Source organism: Dunckerocampus dactyliophorus, chromosome 8 (genome assembly GCF_027744805.1).
Source record: "Dunckerocampus dactyliophorus isolate RoL2022-P2 chromosome 8, RoL_Ddac_1.1, whole genome shotgun sequence".
Lineage (NCBI taxonomy): Eukaryota > Metazoa > Chordata > Actinopteri > Syngnathiformes > Syngnathidae > Dunckerocampus > Dunckerocampus dactyliophorus.
This window is the reverse complement of record NC_072826.1, coordinates 3870380-3886964: the sequence shown is the minus strand read 5'-3', so window position 1 is coordinate 3886964 and position 16585 is coordinate 3870380. Positions and strand designations below refer to the sequence as shown.

The window sequence follows — 16585 nt, the reverse complement described above, 5'->3', positions numbered from 1 at the left end:
GTCTTCCGGAAGCAACGTCACGACAACCGGAAAAACCTCCAGAATAAAGCATGCGTCCTCCTATTATGAATGAAGCGTTGTGCGAAGAAACGGGTGTCTGTTTGAGGTAAGGCATCTATTGGGGTGGTGATATTTAAACAATTTTTTACAACACTAAATATGTATAATATTTCTCCCCGACAAATAATTAAAATGATATGATGTAATCCACCTGCCTCACAGGAGACGAAGGTGCTAATCATCTCCTGCTGCATTCCAATAGCAGTTTGACTTGCCCTCAGGTGAAGGCCCAGGCCATCATAAGTGTGGTTCAGTTTCTCCAAAAAGCTGAAGCTTGGAGGGTGCAAAGAGTGTAGAGGTGCAAAAAAAATAAATCCATTTGAAGAAAATGCACAAAATGAGCAAGGCAATCATTCTATTTCTTTTGTAGTTGCAACATATCAGAGCAAGCGATTTATAAACAAACAAACCTATGACAGCTACTGTAAAAAAAAAAAGAAAAAAAAAGTGGGGGGGCTATTAGATAAGAAAAAAAATTAAACAATCTGCAGGTATTTCAAGACATCATAGCATTATAACTAATGGTGGAACCATGATTGCCTGGGCAGAAATTGAACAAGAGAAGATGTGTTCCATTTATCACTTCCACTCCTCCCACATCCACTTTCCCCTGGCTCTGCAAGTGGCCTCCATATGATGTCAGCAATGACGTGATGCCTAAGGGAAGTCAGTGAGGTCAACTCAAACTGCAATTGGAAAGCAGCCCTAGTCTCTCTCTAACAAATCATCTGGGATAGAGTCCAACTCACCCGCAACCCCAAATGAGGACAACTGCCATAGAAAATGGATGGATGGATAACAACATGATATCAATCAATAAAAAAGCTTCTATAACGGATTAAATGCGTTTTAGTGTTCAAGTCGTCACAATACGGGGCTGTTGTAAGTTTAAATATTCTTCAGTTTATTTTAATAGTACCAACAAACCAAAAACATTTCTTCTGCAAAATTAATTCGCCAGAGTAAAAAAAAAAAAAGCACACAATTATTAAGCTCCTTGGACTGTACTTGCTAATAAATATAAAAATCATAGTGAATTACTATAAAATATTGCTTCTAGGGTGTACAATTTGTTTCCAGGTAGGAGGACAGTTTAGGTAAGGAGTGAGTGGTGTGCGTTCTGCAGGTCACAGATTGTACGCCTGACATATGTTTAGCGAGTCCCGCAGCATCAGATCACGCAGGCGCCACAGTGCATCCGCCATTGTGGTGTGGGCTCCTTTGCTTTTCAGCCAATGAACTGGAAGCCGGCTCTCTTGCTCTTTGGTGAAGTGAGCGTCTCGCCTTTGTGCTGTTACGGAAAGAAGATATGGAATGAACACTTTGAGTGTGATTAAGGAGAGATCATGAGATGACACACGATTAAAAGATCAAACCTTTCAGCGTCTGGTCCCACTTGCTGACAGTGCTAGAGTCTGAATTCAAGCCCTCGATATACTTCAGGTAGGCCTCAGAGTGCAGCACCCTCTGTGTCTTGGGTGGTGGAGCCACAAACATGGGAGCAGTGGGTTGCAGGTGAGAAGGCTGGCCCTGTCCTGGGTATGGAGGTGGAGCGTGTTGTCCTGGGCTGAACATCCCAGGCTGAAATGAAAAGAAGTAACTTTACTTGAAAGCGTCAACAGTGTGACTAAAATCGACTGTATGCAATGTAGCTCACCTGCTGCATTAAGTTTCCAGAGGCGGGACTCCCTGACATGCCATTCACAGTACCGGCCATCATGCCTGTTAAAGAATAATCATTTGTGTCTAATAATGAATCCAAAGCAAATAGTAGTGTGTATTTATAGTTAAAATGTGAGTGTTAGTAGCTGAGTGTTATCGCATGCGTCACATGTGTGAATGTGTTTCCTGTATGTGAAGAGAAACTTGAGAGGCTAGTGGAGGCCAGAGGCTGGCTGTGCTGCTTATGGAGCAGGTAAACCCCCTCCAGCAGGAGAGGCACGACTGGAGGTGAGTGAGCGGGTGTGATTTCCACTAGTAGCCCTTACCCTGATGAAGCATGCCTGGGTACCCAGGCATACCACCTTGATGGAGATGGTGAGGAGGCAGGTGGGGCCCCCCTGCGGGGTAAGGTGGCATTGTGACCACACTCAACAAACCCTCATGGGGGCCCTGCATGGGCATGTAAGGTGGCCCGTAAGCTCCCATCATGCCTTGGAGGGGGGAGAGGGCGAGGAGAGGATGACAACATATCCATGCATAAGTGACATGCAACTATGACATGACATGCACTATTGTTGCACACACTTGACCCCTTTCACACAAATGCCTTGAATCATGCTCTCTTTACTCATGATTATGAGAGACTACCATGTCAACATCCTTTCTGGCCTAATGATTCCAAACGAGACATACGTCGTCCCTTGCTATATCGCGGTTGGAATATCCAGTTTTTCAAAAAATAATTAACTGATCGCTGTTTCGTGGTTGACTATGGCATATTATTAGTCCAAAAATATTAAAAGACAAGTTATATGTAGTATTGTGGTCACTATCAGTAATGTTATGAGACATGACGTTAGATTACATTACCTTGCACACTGCATGGAGACTGGCTATTGAGCCAGCAGAGCCGAGCAAACATGCCATGGCTGAGATCGAGTGGGGGGGGGTTTCTCCTCTCATTACGTTTGGAAGTGGTAATTTTTTTGGCTTTCTTAAGTTTAGAATAAGTACATTGGAGAGGTTACTGACTAGTTAGCTCGGTAGCTTGCAATGGTAGCGGCGGACGTCATGTTGCTGCAGCGATCCCGTAGCCTTCACAATGTGATGTAAACAAAGAATAACAGGAGTGTAAAATTGACTATTGGCATGTTATTTCGTGTCTGCAGGCTTTAATACTGTTCAGCCCTGTATTTAGAAAGTCCTAAACACGTATTTTATGCTCCAACTACAAAAATATTCAGTTTATTAATACTGAATCCTACTTCATGGAAATTCACTTATTGCAGTCGAGTCTGGAACCAATTGAATGCGATAAACGAGGGACAACTGTATTTGCAATCTTTTAAACAGCGCTATGGGTAAGTATAGTGCATCGTTGCATTTGGTATCACAGGCAACAGTTTGATCAAATCTTTATCATCATGTGAGGAACGGTGGCACAATGGTGTCAAGATCCAAAGAAACATTCTGACTAAATTAGGAAACTAAAGTGTCTGGTAGAATTTTATTAATAACTGTCTCATCAGCTTCGATTGCAAAGGCCTTCAACTAGGCTTTATGTGTGAAAGGAGCTGAAGAAATACATGAGTGTTAGCAGGCAAAACAAGCATGGAAGTTTTACTATTAAAAAGGTTATTCATGCAATGTTCATGCATTTTTTTTTTTACATGGAGAAAGTGGTAATAAAGACCATAAGCATAAAACATAAAAAAGGATGGTTGCTTTGTAATGATATTGTTTTAAATAGTCCTGCCTCATTTCCCTGCAGCCATGTAGTCAAACACTGGTGCTGTCTCTGAGAGGGGTTACCTGACACAGGTGTCATGGTCTGGTTTATCATGCCCATCGTGCTAGGTGAAGGCACGATCCCCATCAGTGACCCTACGGGGGTACCTGATCTTGGGGATGCTTGCTTCTGGGCTGGCCTCTCCCGTTCTTGCTGCTCCACAATTTTGGCTGCCCGTTCTGCAAAACAGACATTGGTGTGTCTTGACGACAATTCCTCAATAAGCGCTTGTGACATCTTCTGCAGCTTGTCACCTTCGTAGTCTGCTTTTTTAGAGGCCTCGAGGTTCCTCCACTCAGTGCCCACCAGACGACTGAGCTCCCCGAAGGAGAAGTCCGGGTGTCGGGCCTTGATGACGGCTCGCATTTCACTGCTGAATAGGATGTAGCCGCTCATGTTGATCTTCCTCTTGGCCCCTTCCTTCTTTGACAAGCCTTTAATCTTTGGTGTGGACTAGAAAATATTGAGAGGATGAAAGTGTGTTCATTTCAAGATGAGAAGCAACTGATTTGGGTTTTTTTGAGAGGGGCATTAGTTTACCTGGGAAGGCGTGTACGGCATGATGTCCATATCGCTAGTGAGAGGGGTTTGCATCTGAGGCATGGACGGCGTTTCCATGGCGTCGTCATCATCGTCCATGTCATCCATGTCATCATCTCCATCCTCTATATCTGCTAGTTTAACCTCAAGTTCATCTATCTTCTTGTCCAAAAAGGGAGAAGCTTCCTTCTGTGGAACAATGACTTTTCTGGAGGCAGCAAAAAACAAGACATTCAGCCCCAAGCTTGGACTGATTCTGTTTTGAATGGAAAGAGCTAACCTGAAATAGAAGACCTCATCTTCCACCACTTTGGAAGAGTACGAGAAGCGTTTCAAACCCTTGAACTTTTTGGCTTGTTTCTCAGCGTCAATGTAGCGGCTCTCGCAAAGTAGATTATCCTCTTCTGCAACCTCAGTAGGTCTGCATGACAAGTAGTCCTTGAACGAGGACACCATGCATTTGCCTGAGAGCACAAATGACGTTAAGATTCAAAGCAAAAACTATTGAAGTCAATGAAATATTAGTAGGGATGCTCCGATTAGGGTTTTATGCTGCCAATTCTGATCATCCAGGAGATCGGACGATTCCGATCACATGGATTAACTGTACATTTTTCAATGTATTTATGATGAATGATATTGGCCAGGGATGCCGTTTGACAATTCCAAACAGCAAAAAGGTCATAATTAAAAAATAATACCAAGCTCCACTTAAACAGTGTGGCCATCGTCGTTATGCTATGTTGTGCTCATTTGTCATTATATAAAAGGCATAAAGTCTGAATTCAGCACTTACAATAATAAACTACTAAGAGTTGAAGCAAATATTCTGTGACCCTTTGATACACGCCTACTCAAAATCAGCTGGCGAGCTCGGAGACCCTTGTGATAGTATTACCATCATAAGGCTTTATGTTCATTAAACACCCACACGCAAATAGTGTTTGGAGGACAAGACATCATTAGTATGTAACAAGAGCAAAATTGTTCGGTGACACTTGAAAAAGTTAGTATGCACTCCATCCACTTCCCTGTGGGACAAAAACAAGCTCCAAACTAACCACATTGCTTCTTTGTTTTAAAAACAGAATATCACTGTGGTAAAAAGTCATATTAGGAGTCTGAAGACCAGGAGCTAGGCGGATAACTCTAGCTAGCTAGCTAGCTAGCTGCCGCCAGTGACAGCTAGACACATTGTGTAAATAAAGATGCAAAAAAAGTTGAACAGCAATAGGTCTGATCAGGGAGTGATCAAACATGCTGGCATGGATTGGTGTAGTCTGTGTCAAGCTGAAACCATTGATGTTTTACAGACTAGTGTTGATTCTCAAGGCAATATGGGAAAAAGTGCGTCCCTTGTCAGCTCACGTGTAGGGTTTGCCGCCGCACCCTGATCGTTTTTTGTGATCAGCTATGAAAATGCTAAATCGGTGGCCGATTGATAGGAACATCCCTAAATATTAGCTGTGTAAAGAATGTGTACAGTCCCTTTTCCGTCAAGCAAACGTATTGATAATCCAGTGGTCTGGCATACGTTGAGGGTGTGGGCCCAGTTTAGGAGACATTTTGGTTTTGTGGATTTCTGCCTTTTTAGCCCCATTTCAGACAATCACCTTTTCCAACCTTCCTTGCTAGATCTGGGGTTCCGGGAGTGGCACAGACGAGGCATATTGTGTTTTCGGGACCTGTTTATCGATAATACGTTCATGTCATTTCAGCAATTAACGGAACAATATAATCTTCCAAAGCACCATCTTTTTTTGGTATTTCCAGGTTAGGCACTTTGTTCACAGTCAATTACCAAATTTCCCTGAGACTCCTGGTACGAACATTGTTGATGCACTTCTTGATTTGCAACCATCACGTAAGGGGTTAATTTCTACTGTTTATGTGAAACTGCTGGACATAAGACAGACATCTCTAACTAACATCAAAACAGCATGGGAGCAAGACTTGAATATGTCTTTGACAAGTGACATGTGGCATACAATCTTTAAAATGATCAATTCAACCTCTATCTGTGCCCGCCATAGCTTGCTACAATTTAAAGTTGTACACAGGACTCATATGTCAAAATCCAAACTAGCCTGTATATATCCAGAGGTGGATCCCTGTTGTGATAAATGTAAGAGGGAGGATGCCACACTTATTCACATGTTCTGGTCTTGTCCTAGTCTGGCAAAATATTGGAGGGAAGTCTTTCAGACACGTTCTGTAATTGTCAATTTACCTTTGCAACCCAATCCTTTAATAGCACTGTTTGGCACCACAGGTGAACCCGACTTGCGTTTGACCCCCACTCGACAACAAAGTTTGTCCTTTGCCTCCCTCTTGGCCAGACGGGCAATTTTGTTAAGGCGGAAGGATGCCGCTCCGCCCACCCACGCTCAGTGGCTGAGAGATGTCATGTCTTGTCTAAATTTGGAGAAAAATTCCAAAATGTATGGGGACCTTTTTTAGTATATTTCCACAACTTTAAATTTACCTGAGCTCCCTAATAACTTTCCCTCTCTGTGGCCTATTTACTGTCATCTATTGCTTAATTCACTTATGCATTTGCTTAGGTTGTTTTGCATTTGGTTGTCCTACCCAACTTGGACCTCTGTCTCTTTGGGCTGTGTGTGGCTTACTTTGTGGGTGTTTTATGTGTTGGGGTTTTTTGTTTATTTTGTTGTTTTTTTGTTTTCCTTTTCTCTCTCATTCTCTGTCTAAATTACCAGCAAACATTGTGTACATTTGTTTTTTACTTTGTCAAAATTCAATAAAAATATTTCTGATAAAAAAGAATGTGTACAGTACCTATGACACAGGTCATGGGCAAGGTCTCCTCCAGATGGCTGAGGAACACCTCTCTCTTGTAGAACATCTTGGTGGGCTCGTGCTCTGTCTCCTCCGGATGAATGAAGATAGGCCCAAAGAAGAAAGTGGTTCCATTCTGCACCCAAAGCTTCTCCAACCTGGAACCCAGATATAGAAAACCAATTGGCAACATTAATAGTCAATAGCACAAAATAATCAATAAAACATTGTTTGACCTGGCGACCCGAGGCTTGGACAGCCCATGTGACTGAATGTAAACGCAGTCTCCCACTTTGAACCACATGTTGTTGTAGTGCAACTGTTCGTAGTACTGACAGCCAGGCTCAGCAGCGCTCATCTCCATGGTGACATCCTCCCTCTCCTGATGGATGAAATATGCACACAATAAGGACTTGCCAATTTTATATAGCAGCTTCATCATCTCACTGCTTTCTTGAAGCCAAGCTGTTGTATTTAATATGTTTTCTATGTAATAAGTCTTACAGTAAGGTAGATCATAAGCAGTAGTAGAGACACTGCAGCATTAAGAAATACACTTGAGGTTCTCTCTTTAACTCACATGTCTAATGTCAAAACCTCACCTTCTCCACAAAACTGCTGCCGTCTACATACAAGACTGCAAGCTTCTCCAAGTCAGGCTTGGCAAACATGGAAGCCACACGGACGACAGGCAGGGGCACGTCTCGAGGGACACATCTGACAGGGCTGGGAGGCATGGCCCATATCTTGATCTTCTTGAACAGCTTGGACCTCGCGGTGTATCGAGATTCGCAGATGTAGACGTCCTCGGCTTTGAAGCCTTCCGGTTGGAGTTTGAAATAATCCTGTACAATATATTGGGAAACGCATGTAGCGTGGCTTCTACTGATGTTAAAACTGTTATTTTTGTGTCTTTCAGGCCTACCTTCACACACATGACCACACATTTGCCGAGGACTTTGCTGAGGGACACTCTGTTGTAGTAGTCGCTCTTGAAGGCCTCCTTTTCCAGGAACTTGCGAGTGGCCAGGTGGAAGGTCTCACTCGGCCTGTAAAACCAGCAGCCGTAGAGCCACTTCTCACCTTCATACACAAACAAAGGTCAGATTAGCTACTTGACATGACAAAAGACTGACATGCTTCAGTGTTAAAAAGTGAGTGGACTAAACCTGCGTCGTCCTCCCAGAGACGTTCAACACAGACAATGTGAGGTTTGAGGTTGGGCTCGGATGGCTGCACGTACACAAACTCCCCAACACGATAGGTGGCGTTTTCAAAAGTGCATTCCTGCTGGTACGCGATTCCAGTCTCAGACTCGGGACTCCATATTTCTGCTGGCAGGTCCTGCTCCTTTGTACCTTTGTTTGGGTGAAAAACCAACCATTTGAAACAACGATCAAAAGCAACATTATGTCACTCACTGACGTCTAAGCAGGCATACTTTTGTTGTCCTCTTCCGCATTGGCCTCCTTTTCCTTATCCTCCTCAATTTCTTTGGGGATCTTCTCTCTCTTTTCTTGCTCCACGTCATTGTGCAGGTGTTTCAAGGAGTAGCTAAGCGCGGTGGTTTGAAGAATCTCTCCGTTCTTGCACAGCTCATCCCGGATCTTGATGAAAAATTGTTGCAGTTCTACTGCATCATCAAAGACCTCCGAGTCAGTCCTGCAAATGCAAACAGTGAATGCTAGCATAGTTTGCAGTTGTTAGAAAATGACACCTTATTTAAGATGCAGTTTATATTACAGATCACCAAGTGATCATTTAATTTTTTGTTTTATTATGTTTTTACTCTTAATTTCTACTATTTCTCAGGTCAACAGGGATGGAGGTGACACATCTTCCATATCGACATAAACGTAGCATCAAGAATAGTACTTTTATTACCGGTGTAGTCTCCTGGCCTTCTGCAGCACTTCAAACATGTGCTCCTGAAAGACATCCAGTCTTCTGTAGCGGCCACGCTCCACATTCACTCTGATGACGTCAAAGTTTAGTGGATGCTTCTCTGGGTCGTCTGGATCGACAGCGGGAATTTCAGCCAGCGAGTCGCTGTAGCATCTCCCTTCTTCGTCCTGATGACTCAGCACCGACACGTACAGGTTCCTGATCATCTCTCGCACCAGAGCTCCCACAGCAGGAGGCCCAGAGTCCTCGCCTCCCTCCTGCTGCTTGCGTGTCTCCAGCAGCACCCGGTGCAGCACCAGGGCGTCCCGGTAGATGAGCGACTCGGGCTCGTTGTACATGCAAGCGTTGTTAAACATGAGAGCAAAGTCCTCCACCAGGGCTTCCACGTCCTGGTAACGGCCTGCCGCCATGTGGCTGCGCAGGCGCTCCATGTCGATGGGCCGCTTGATGGTGGCGTAGTAATCGGGCAGCTCAGCGCGGGATGGCAGGCGAAGGAAGATGGTGCTCAAGCGACGGCCTCGACGGTCAGTGAAATTCCGCACCGCGTCGTAGAGCTCATTTAACCTCTGCTGCAGAGGGGTGAGGTATTTGGTCTTCTTTGGAGAGACACCACTCTTTCCTGGATTACGAAATTAACACATTTACAGTCAAGAGGTCAATTTATTTAACACTATGACAAATCCAGGACACAGGATCAATAAGCTTTCTGTACCACGCCCTCTACAAGAAGGGCCAGAGTCGCCTTCACCTGCTGAGGAGACTGAGGTCCTTTGGTGTGTGCAGGACTCTTTTACGGACCTTTTATGACTCTGTGGTGGCCTCAGCCATCTTCTATGCTGTGGGCTGCTGGAGAGGGGGCAGCACGGACAGGGACAGGAGCAGGATAAATAGACTGATCAGGCGAGCTAGCTCTGTCCTGGACGGTCCTCTGGACTCCGTGGAGGAAGTGGGGGAGAGAAGGATGTTGGCTAAGCTGACATCCATCATGAACAACACCTCTCACCCGCTACATGACACTGTTTCCCTGAGCAGCTCCTTCAGCACCAGACTGTTACACCCACGGTGTAAGAAGGAGAGGTTCCGCAGGTCCTTCATACCGACCGCTGTCAGGCTCTACAACACCTGCACCACCTGAACCATGTTGTAGACACTATGCTTTCTTTACACTGTTCTCTTTACTTGTCTTGCTGCTGTAACAAGTAAATTTCCCCGCTGTGGGATAAATAAAGTACATACAATACAATACAATACAATACACAGAGACCCTGCAGCACAGTAAATCTGGCATTTATACTGTATGCCTGTGCCTTTTATACAGAAAACTGCCAGGTCAACTTTGTGACCCCCATTCGAAAAGGCTAAACAAAAGCCAGCTTAAACGGAAAAAAATATATATTTTTGCTGGGTAATTTCTTAATAAAACATACTCAGTTTCAGCTTGGGAGATCCTACGTCCTCCTCTTCAGGGGGCTGTCCCAAGTCTTTGCGCTTATCCATTAGAATCTTCTCCAGGATGTCAGCATCATTATATACCTACAGGACATGATATAACTTCAATATTAGCAAAAATGACAGTTTAGTTATCGTGTACCTTTCATACGTCCTACCTGAGACCCTTCCTCATTATAATGCCGAGCGTTGCGGAACATCAACTTCATGTCATCCATCAGCGCCTCCTCTGTGGTGTAGCGCTCGTTGCGAATGTTCTGCTCAATGGTCTTCAGGTCCATTGGCTCCAGGATGACCTTATAGTAGTCAGGGTAGTCCTTTTTGGAGGGCTTGACCATAAAGAGATCACAAAGGCGTCGACTCGTGGCCACCTCCCTCGCGTCCGTCACTGCAGCGTACAGGGCTTTCATTCGGTTCTTTTTGATATTTTTCTTGAAGCTTCAAAAAGAAAGGGAAATCAAATGAGAAAACAGCAAGAAACGAAGATTAAGGACAGGTTAATTGGTAATACTATGGGTGCACGATAATTATCGGGCCCATGTGAGGGAATTATGACGTTATATCGCTAAATCCGATAACATTACTGTAAATAGCGCCGATAATCGATCATTTTATAAAGCGTTCCAATGAGACGAGATTACCCGTACTGTGACGGTGGGCAAATGAAGTGCTCTTTTTTTCTCCTGCCTGTGACATTAACAGCCAGTCGTAACTTTCCCTGAGCTCACTTGTAAACAAACATTCACTTTTAGAGAAATACATTTTGCATGCCAGTTCTACAAAATGCGCCGCAATATGTGGAAAAAACAAAACAAAACATAGAGCCCACAAAAAACCTTATCAGCCACCTCAAACACTAGCATTGCTACCACACCTGGGGCTTGCTGTGCTACGGCATTTGAAAAGTGCAAAAGGTTTGCCAGAGACCTCCGTAACACACCGGCTGCTCGGAGCACCTGCCTGAATACAGTGCACCTTGCTGGGCCGTGCCAGGTGGCTCCTCCCGCTCTATACTCCGTTTCTCCTGACCTCCGCAGTAGCACACCGGCTGCTCAGCGCATGTGTCCGAATATAGTGCACTTTGCTGGACCACAGCAGATGGGTCCCTCTGCTCTACACTCTGGTTCTCCTGATAGTAGTGATGTGGTAGTAGTAATGTCATGATATTTGTTTAGGAAAAATCAACAGGTACAGTTGGTCAAATCCTAATTTGGTCCAATCCTTCTTACCTCCAGGTGTGCATAAACTACAGTAAAATAATTTTAAAAAATTTGATTTGAAGTTATCAGTTATCAGTGTCATTTTGGTCTTGAAAAGCAGAAAGATCGGTATCGGTTTGAAACCTCCCCCCCCAAAACGATATTGTGCATCTCTAGTTAATACCTTTTTCTCTTGGCACTCCCTGCATCAGATGACAAAACACTGTCTCCATCCTCATCATCTCTTCTTGAAAGTTCCCTCTTTCTTGCCTGAAAAAAAGCAGCATTCAGTAAATGATGATGATCTTCAGCAGCAACAACAACAAAAGAAAAAGTAGTACAAGGATGCAAAATTAATTACCTGCAAAATCTGCTGAAGCCTCAAGGCCCGTTTATAAATGCTTGAGTTTGGCATGTTGTACCGCTTTGCATTCTCAAACATCAAAGTGAGGTCTGCGTCCATTTGTTCCATATTTTCATATTCACCATTCTTCATCTTTGCCCTAGAATGATGAAAACAATGACACTAAGCAACACAATGTTATACTCCAAAAGCACTTGCATCGGCCTCTAAATGTAATCTTTACCTGATTTGCTGCAGGGAGATGGCCTGTTTGATCTGCTGGTAATAGTCGGGATATTCCCTGCGAGAAGGGAGGTTCTGGAAGGGTTCGGAGAACAGCTGGCCTTGGCTGTTCCTCGCGCCTCTCACGGCTTCATACAGTTGGAAGATGGGGTTGCTCATCTCAATGCAAGAACTCTGACTCTCAGCCTCTGACTCTCCTTCATCATAGCACACCGAGCCTGGCAAACATTCAAACAGTTCACCGCTATTATTCTGAAACTAAAGGTGGCGCATCTTTTTGCTTACCGGACAGCACAGGGTCGTCCTCGCTCTCCGAGCCATACTGAAGGGCTATGCTGACACCAGAAAGTCGATCTCCCTGACCAGACCTGCGATTTCTGGATAGCAGCAGTTGGACATCTCAACATTGATGCACAAGCATTGTTTTAATTTTGCTTTATGTTATGTAAATACCTGATACGAAGACTTGATTTTGTGGGTTCGGCATGCTCGATTTCAGTTTTCTTCTGGATGAAAACTTTCTTTATTGTGTTTGCATCCTACAATAATATGACATGTATTCATTATTGAATGTTGTAGATGTAAATGGATTAAATTCCTAAAAGAGGGCATACCTTAAAAACCTGAGATCCGGGTTCATTGTATGTTTTGGCATTTTTGGCCATTAGGTCGATGTCCTTGGCCATTGCGTTGACACTTTTGTAGTATCCCATCTACGAAATTAAGGGGAACAAAATTACTGTACTTATGAATTAACTGCATTTCAAAATCAGCTTTTCACACAAGACCGCAATTTACTACAGGGATAAATTGGGGTTTGGGGGTGGGTCATCTAATTTCCCTGACGCAGGTGCATGTAGTTGTAATGGACGCTGTAGGAAAGAGGAATAACATTGCTGACAAAAAGTGATAAAAAAAAAAAAGAAAAAGAAATACAACAACGTTCTTCTGTCTATTCTTTTTGTCATTTTTTTAAAATGTCACAAACGAGACCGAGTATTTATTGGGAGTGTGGCGTGAAATTATAAAAATGCATTGAAGTAATAATATTTCTTCATAGCGTGAATGGGTTCATTTTGTCTCCATACCAAATATATGTTCAGTTTCTCTCTTTTAAGGTATATTAGATGGAGAATTTACCTCTTCATCATTTTCCACTGCTTTCTTGTTGAGTTGGGGCATTTACTTTTTCAAGTGGATGACGGACTTTATAATTAATTACACCAGAGGCCACTATTGGAGGAAATACTGTCAATGACATACCTGTATTCTTTGAGCAATCATTCTCAGATCAATGGGCTCCTTTATAACAGCATAGTAGTCTGGGTAATGCTAGCAAACAAACATACAAACGTGAGAGTACAACTACTTTCAGAGAAAATTAATTCGAGTCAGAGAGGCATTATTTAGGGTTTCGGGAAATACGTACCACTTTGGAAGGCAGTTTCTGAAAGAGTTCACTGACCACGTGACCTGAGGGATCAGTGTACATCACCACGGCCTCAAGGATCTGCTCCAACACTTCCTTTACGCTGCTGGTGGAATTCTGAAAGAACACCATAAAAATAAATATGTATTGCATAAGCTTGTCATTACGTGACATGCACAACTCCAAAGAGGAATGCAAACTTGGTTTAAATTTGAACCACATACATGCACATTATGAAAAAGGATCTACATCACTAAACTGACCTCATCTTCTGTGGACATCCCTGGATTATCCATGTCGTCCACATCTTCGTCATCGTCGTCTCCATCTCCAGCCTGCAAAAAGTCATTCCTCGTCTGCAAATAGACGTCCCACAACTTGCAGGCAGCTTGATACTCCTCGCTGTCTCTCTAGATTGTAGACAATGGAACAAAACACAAGAAGAAGACTGCAGAGTGTTATTTATTCACTAATTATTCATTGATTTTAGGTATGTGCCGATCAATCGCCCGCCGATGGGTATCGGCCGAGTTCCGTAAAACATTTATCGATAAATGCCTCTCAAAGCCGATCACAAGACCATATAGATCCATATATAGATTATTATTTACGCACATATTGACCACAATTAGTTTGAAAACAATTTAAAATATCATAAAAATGCTTCACTGCTTTATTTTGATAAGCATTGCTCGGAATCTGCTTGACAGGTGACCAGATATGTGACATGTTGACTTTCACTTTGTTTCTTATTAGCAGGAGAATACACAATAGCCCGTAAAATGTGTAGTCAATTGATGACAGCTTGTCACATACTAAGCCTATCTATGCCAGCGTGTGTGATCGCTCAAGTTTCAATCTCAGTCCACTTTCTGGCATTTTTGTTTACATGCCTGGCTGGCGGCATCTAGCTAGCTCAGAGCTACAAGTGGCTTTTACGTTCACGGGATACATCAATCATCATAATTATAATACTTATGGCTTGTCTTCAAAACAGTAGTTGTGTGTCAAAGTTGTGCACCTGTAACACGTAGTGTGTACAGCTTTAGACAGTGATGCTATCAGCGGGGTCACCAACAGGTAGCACGTAAGCTACTGGTAGCTCACCAGCTGATGTTGAGTAGTTCACCAAAGAATATTTGCTTCAACTCTTAGTATTTTTACAAGAGTTCTATTCAAACATGACACCTGAATTTAATGACAAATGAGCACACTGAGTGGAGATGTGCTTTGTATATAAAGTGCCACTGAAATGTTGCCAGTGCTCTCAGCAACTCTGCCATTAAATTAACAGTTTTGCAATATTCTCGATTCATGTTCGGCTAGTTGTTGAAAAAAAACTGAAATAAATAATAAATAATACAAGGAAATGGGGAAGGGAGGATGCCCCTACACAGGAACAGTGGATTGCGATAGTAGAGGAAATTTACGTGATGGAAAGGCTGATGCACCGCCTACGGCTACAGGAGACCCAGTTTGACGACAAATGGACTAAATGGACAATGTTTACATCCAAACAGCTACAAAACATATAATGAACACGAACTGAGCAACGGAAATGGAATGACAAACTTGCAATCAATCTCCCATGTTGGCACTTTGTTTCTTTTGTTTTGTATCAAAAAATGTCAATAAAAATTCAAGTGACAAAAAAAAAATTCAAATAATAAAAAATTGATAGTCATTTAAAAAAAAAAATGCAGATGCAGCAACAGCGGAATGACACGGCGGCGGCAGTCCTCCCTCCCATGCAGCCCACAACCACAGCTTTCAAAAAATCGTAAGGGGAATTCTGTGGAGTCTCCTAGCTCGCTACCTGATTTTAGGAAGCTCACCAAAGGGTCAAAAAATAATGCAAAAAATGATATTTATTACCTTGTAAAAGGATTTGGCATTATTGAACATGAGCTGGAAGTCTGCTGTGATCTGCTCCACTTCTTGATAATCTTCTGACTTCAGCCTATGCTGGATTTTTGTCATGTCTATGGGCTGGGACACCACCTCATAGTAATCAGGGAGGTTTCTGGAGGAGGAATGAGTAAAATATTACATACAAAGTACATACAGTTCATTAAATGATATAATAAATCAATGATGTACCGAACAGACAATTAGTTGTGTAGAAGAAACATCTTTAACAAAAACCAACAACGCTGTTTTGTGGTTGTAGATGGCTACAAACACCTGGAATTGTTCAAAATGACCACCTCCAACAATATCAAAGACCCTAATAAGGACATTCTGGATAGAAAATGAATATCTGAGTTGCACAATACCTTCTTTTCGGTACCCTTAGAAAGAGTTCACTGATGTTTCTCCCTTGGTCGTCCTTGTGGTCCCTGACTGCGTTGAACAGCTCGTGACATACAGCAATCTATACGACATTCGTTTGTTAGATTTGAGGGTAAGGGCGAAATAAATGTGATACTCCAAACATACCGTATCTACAGGGGGAACACTGGAGACCCTTTTTCTTTTTCGACCACTTCCAGTAGAGGCGTCGTCGAGGTCCCCTCCACCGCTGACACTGCTGGAAGGGGACGTGGTTCTTCTCCTTTTCGCTAACATAACTCACTGCTTCTATGACAGGCTACAAATGACAAAGCAAATATGTCGACTTTATTTTGGAGGAATATGCTTATTTAATTAAATACATGCTCATTTATGTTCATGTAAAAAAAAAGGATGTAAAGAAGGCTATGAGGATGGCCAACATAGCGTTAGCATCACTTGGATGTATGAAACAAAGCACTGTTAGCATGTTTCCCCACCGCTAGTCTGCCGCCTTACTAAAAAACACGAAGCCACGGAAACATATTGTTACTTAAAATAAGTTACATTGAGCAAATGTATTTATGAAAACATAATATTACCACAAAATCAGCAAAGATATCAGTAATTCCCTGAGAGAAGATTAGCGGCTAGCTAGTGTTTGAAAACTCCAAACCGGAAGTTAGTTGAGCTCGTTTTGTTTCTCTGTGGAAGCGCCATCAATGGGCAATGCTGCCCCCTTGAGTTTGGGAGTGACAGTGCAAGACTTAACACGTTCTAAAATTGGCAGAAACCTTGGAGAAACAAACATTTTCTTATAGTCAAAATAACTACTTTATCACATGACGTCTGTTATCTTGATGTTTATTATTTGGATTGTAAATTGTAAAAATATT

General features: G+C 42.9%; 1 protein-coding gene across 1 annotated transcript; it reads right to left on the bottom strand.

Annotated features, from left to right (window-relative positions):
- Positions 1-429: 429 nt before the first annotated feature.
- Positions 430-16429, bottom strand: pbrm1l (polybromo 1, like). Its single transcript, XM_054783672.1, has 30 exons — positions 16292-16429; positions 15858-16008; positions 15695-15792; positions 15294-15441; positions 13682-13828; positions 13419-13535; positions 13253-13321; positions 12604-12702; positions 12443-12528; positions 12275-12366; positions 11991-12207; positions 11765-11906; positions 11588-11673; positions 10363-10642; positions 10183-10288; positions 8735-9374; positions 8292-8512; positions 8020-8208; positions 7776-7933; positions 7453-7695; positions 7087-7232; positions 6851-7008; positions 4332-4515; positions 4052-4259; positions 3766-3964; positions 3535-3690; positions 2049-2213; positions 1718-1782; positions 1437-1641; positions 430-1351 (listed from the first exon to the last, which is right to left on the bottom strand). Exons 2-30 carry the CDS (start codon positions 15984-15986, stop codon positions 1188-1190), a joined length of 4917 nt encoding a protein of 1638 aa, XP_054639647.1. The 5' UTR covers positions 15987-16008; positions 16292-16429; the 3' UTR covers positions 430-1187.
- Between the last annotated feature and the right edge of the window lie 156 nt (positions 16430-16585).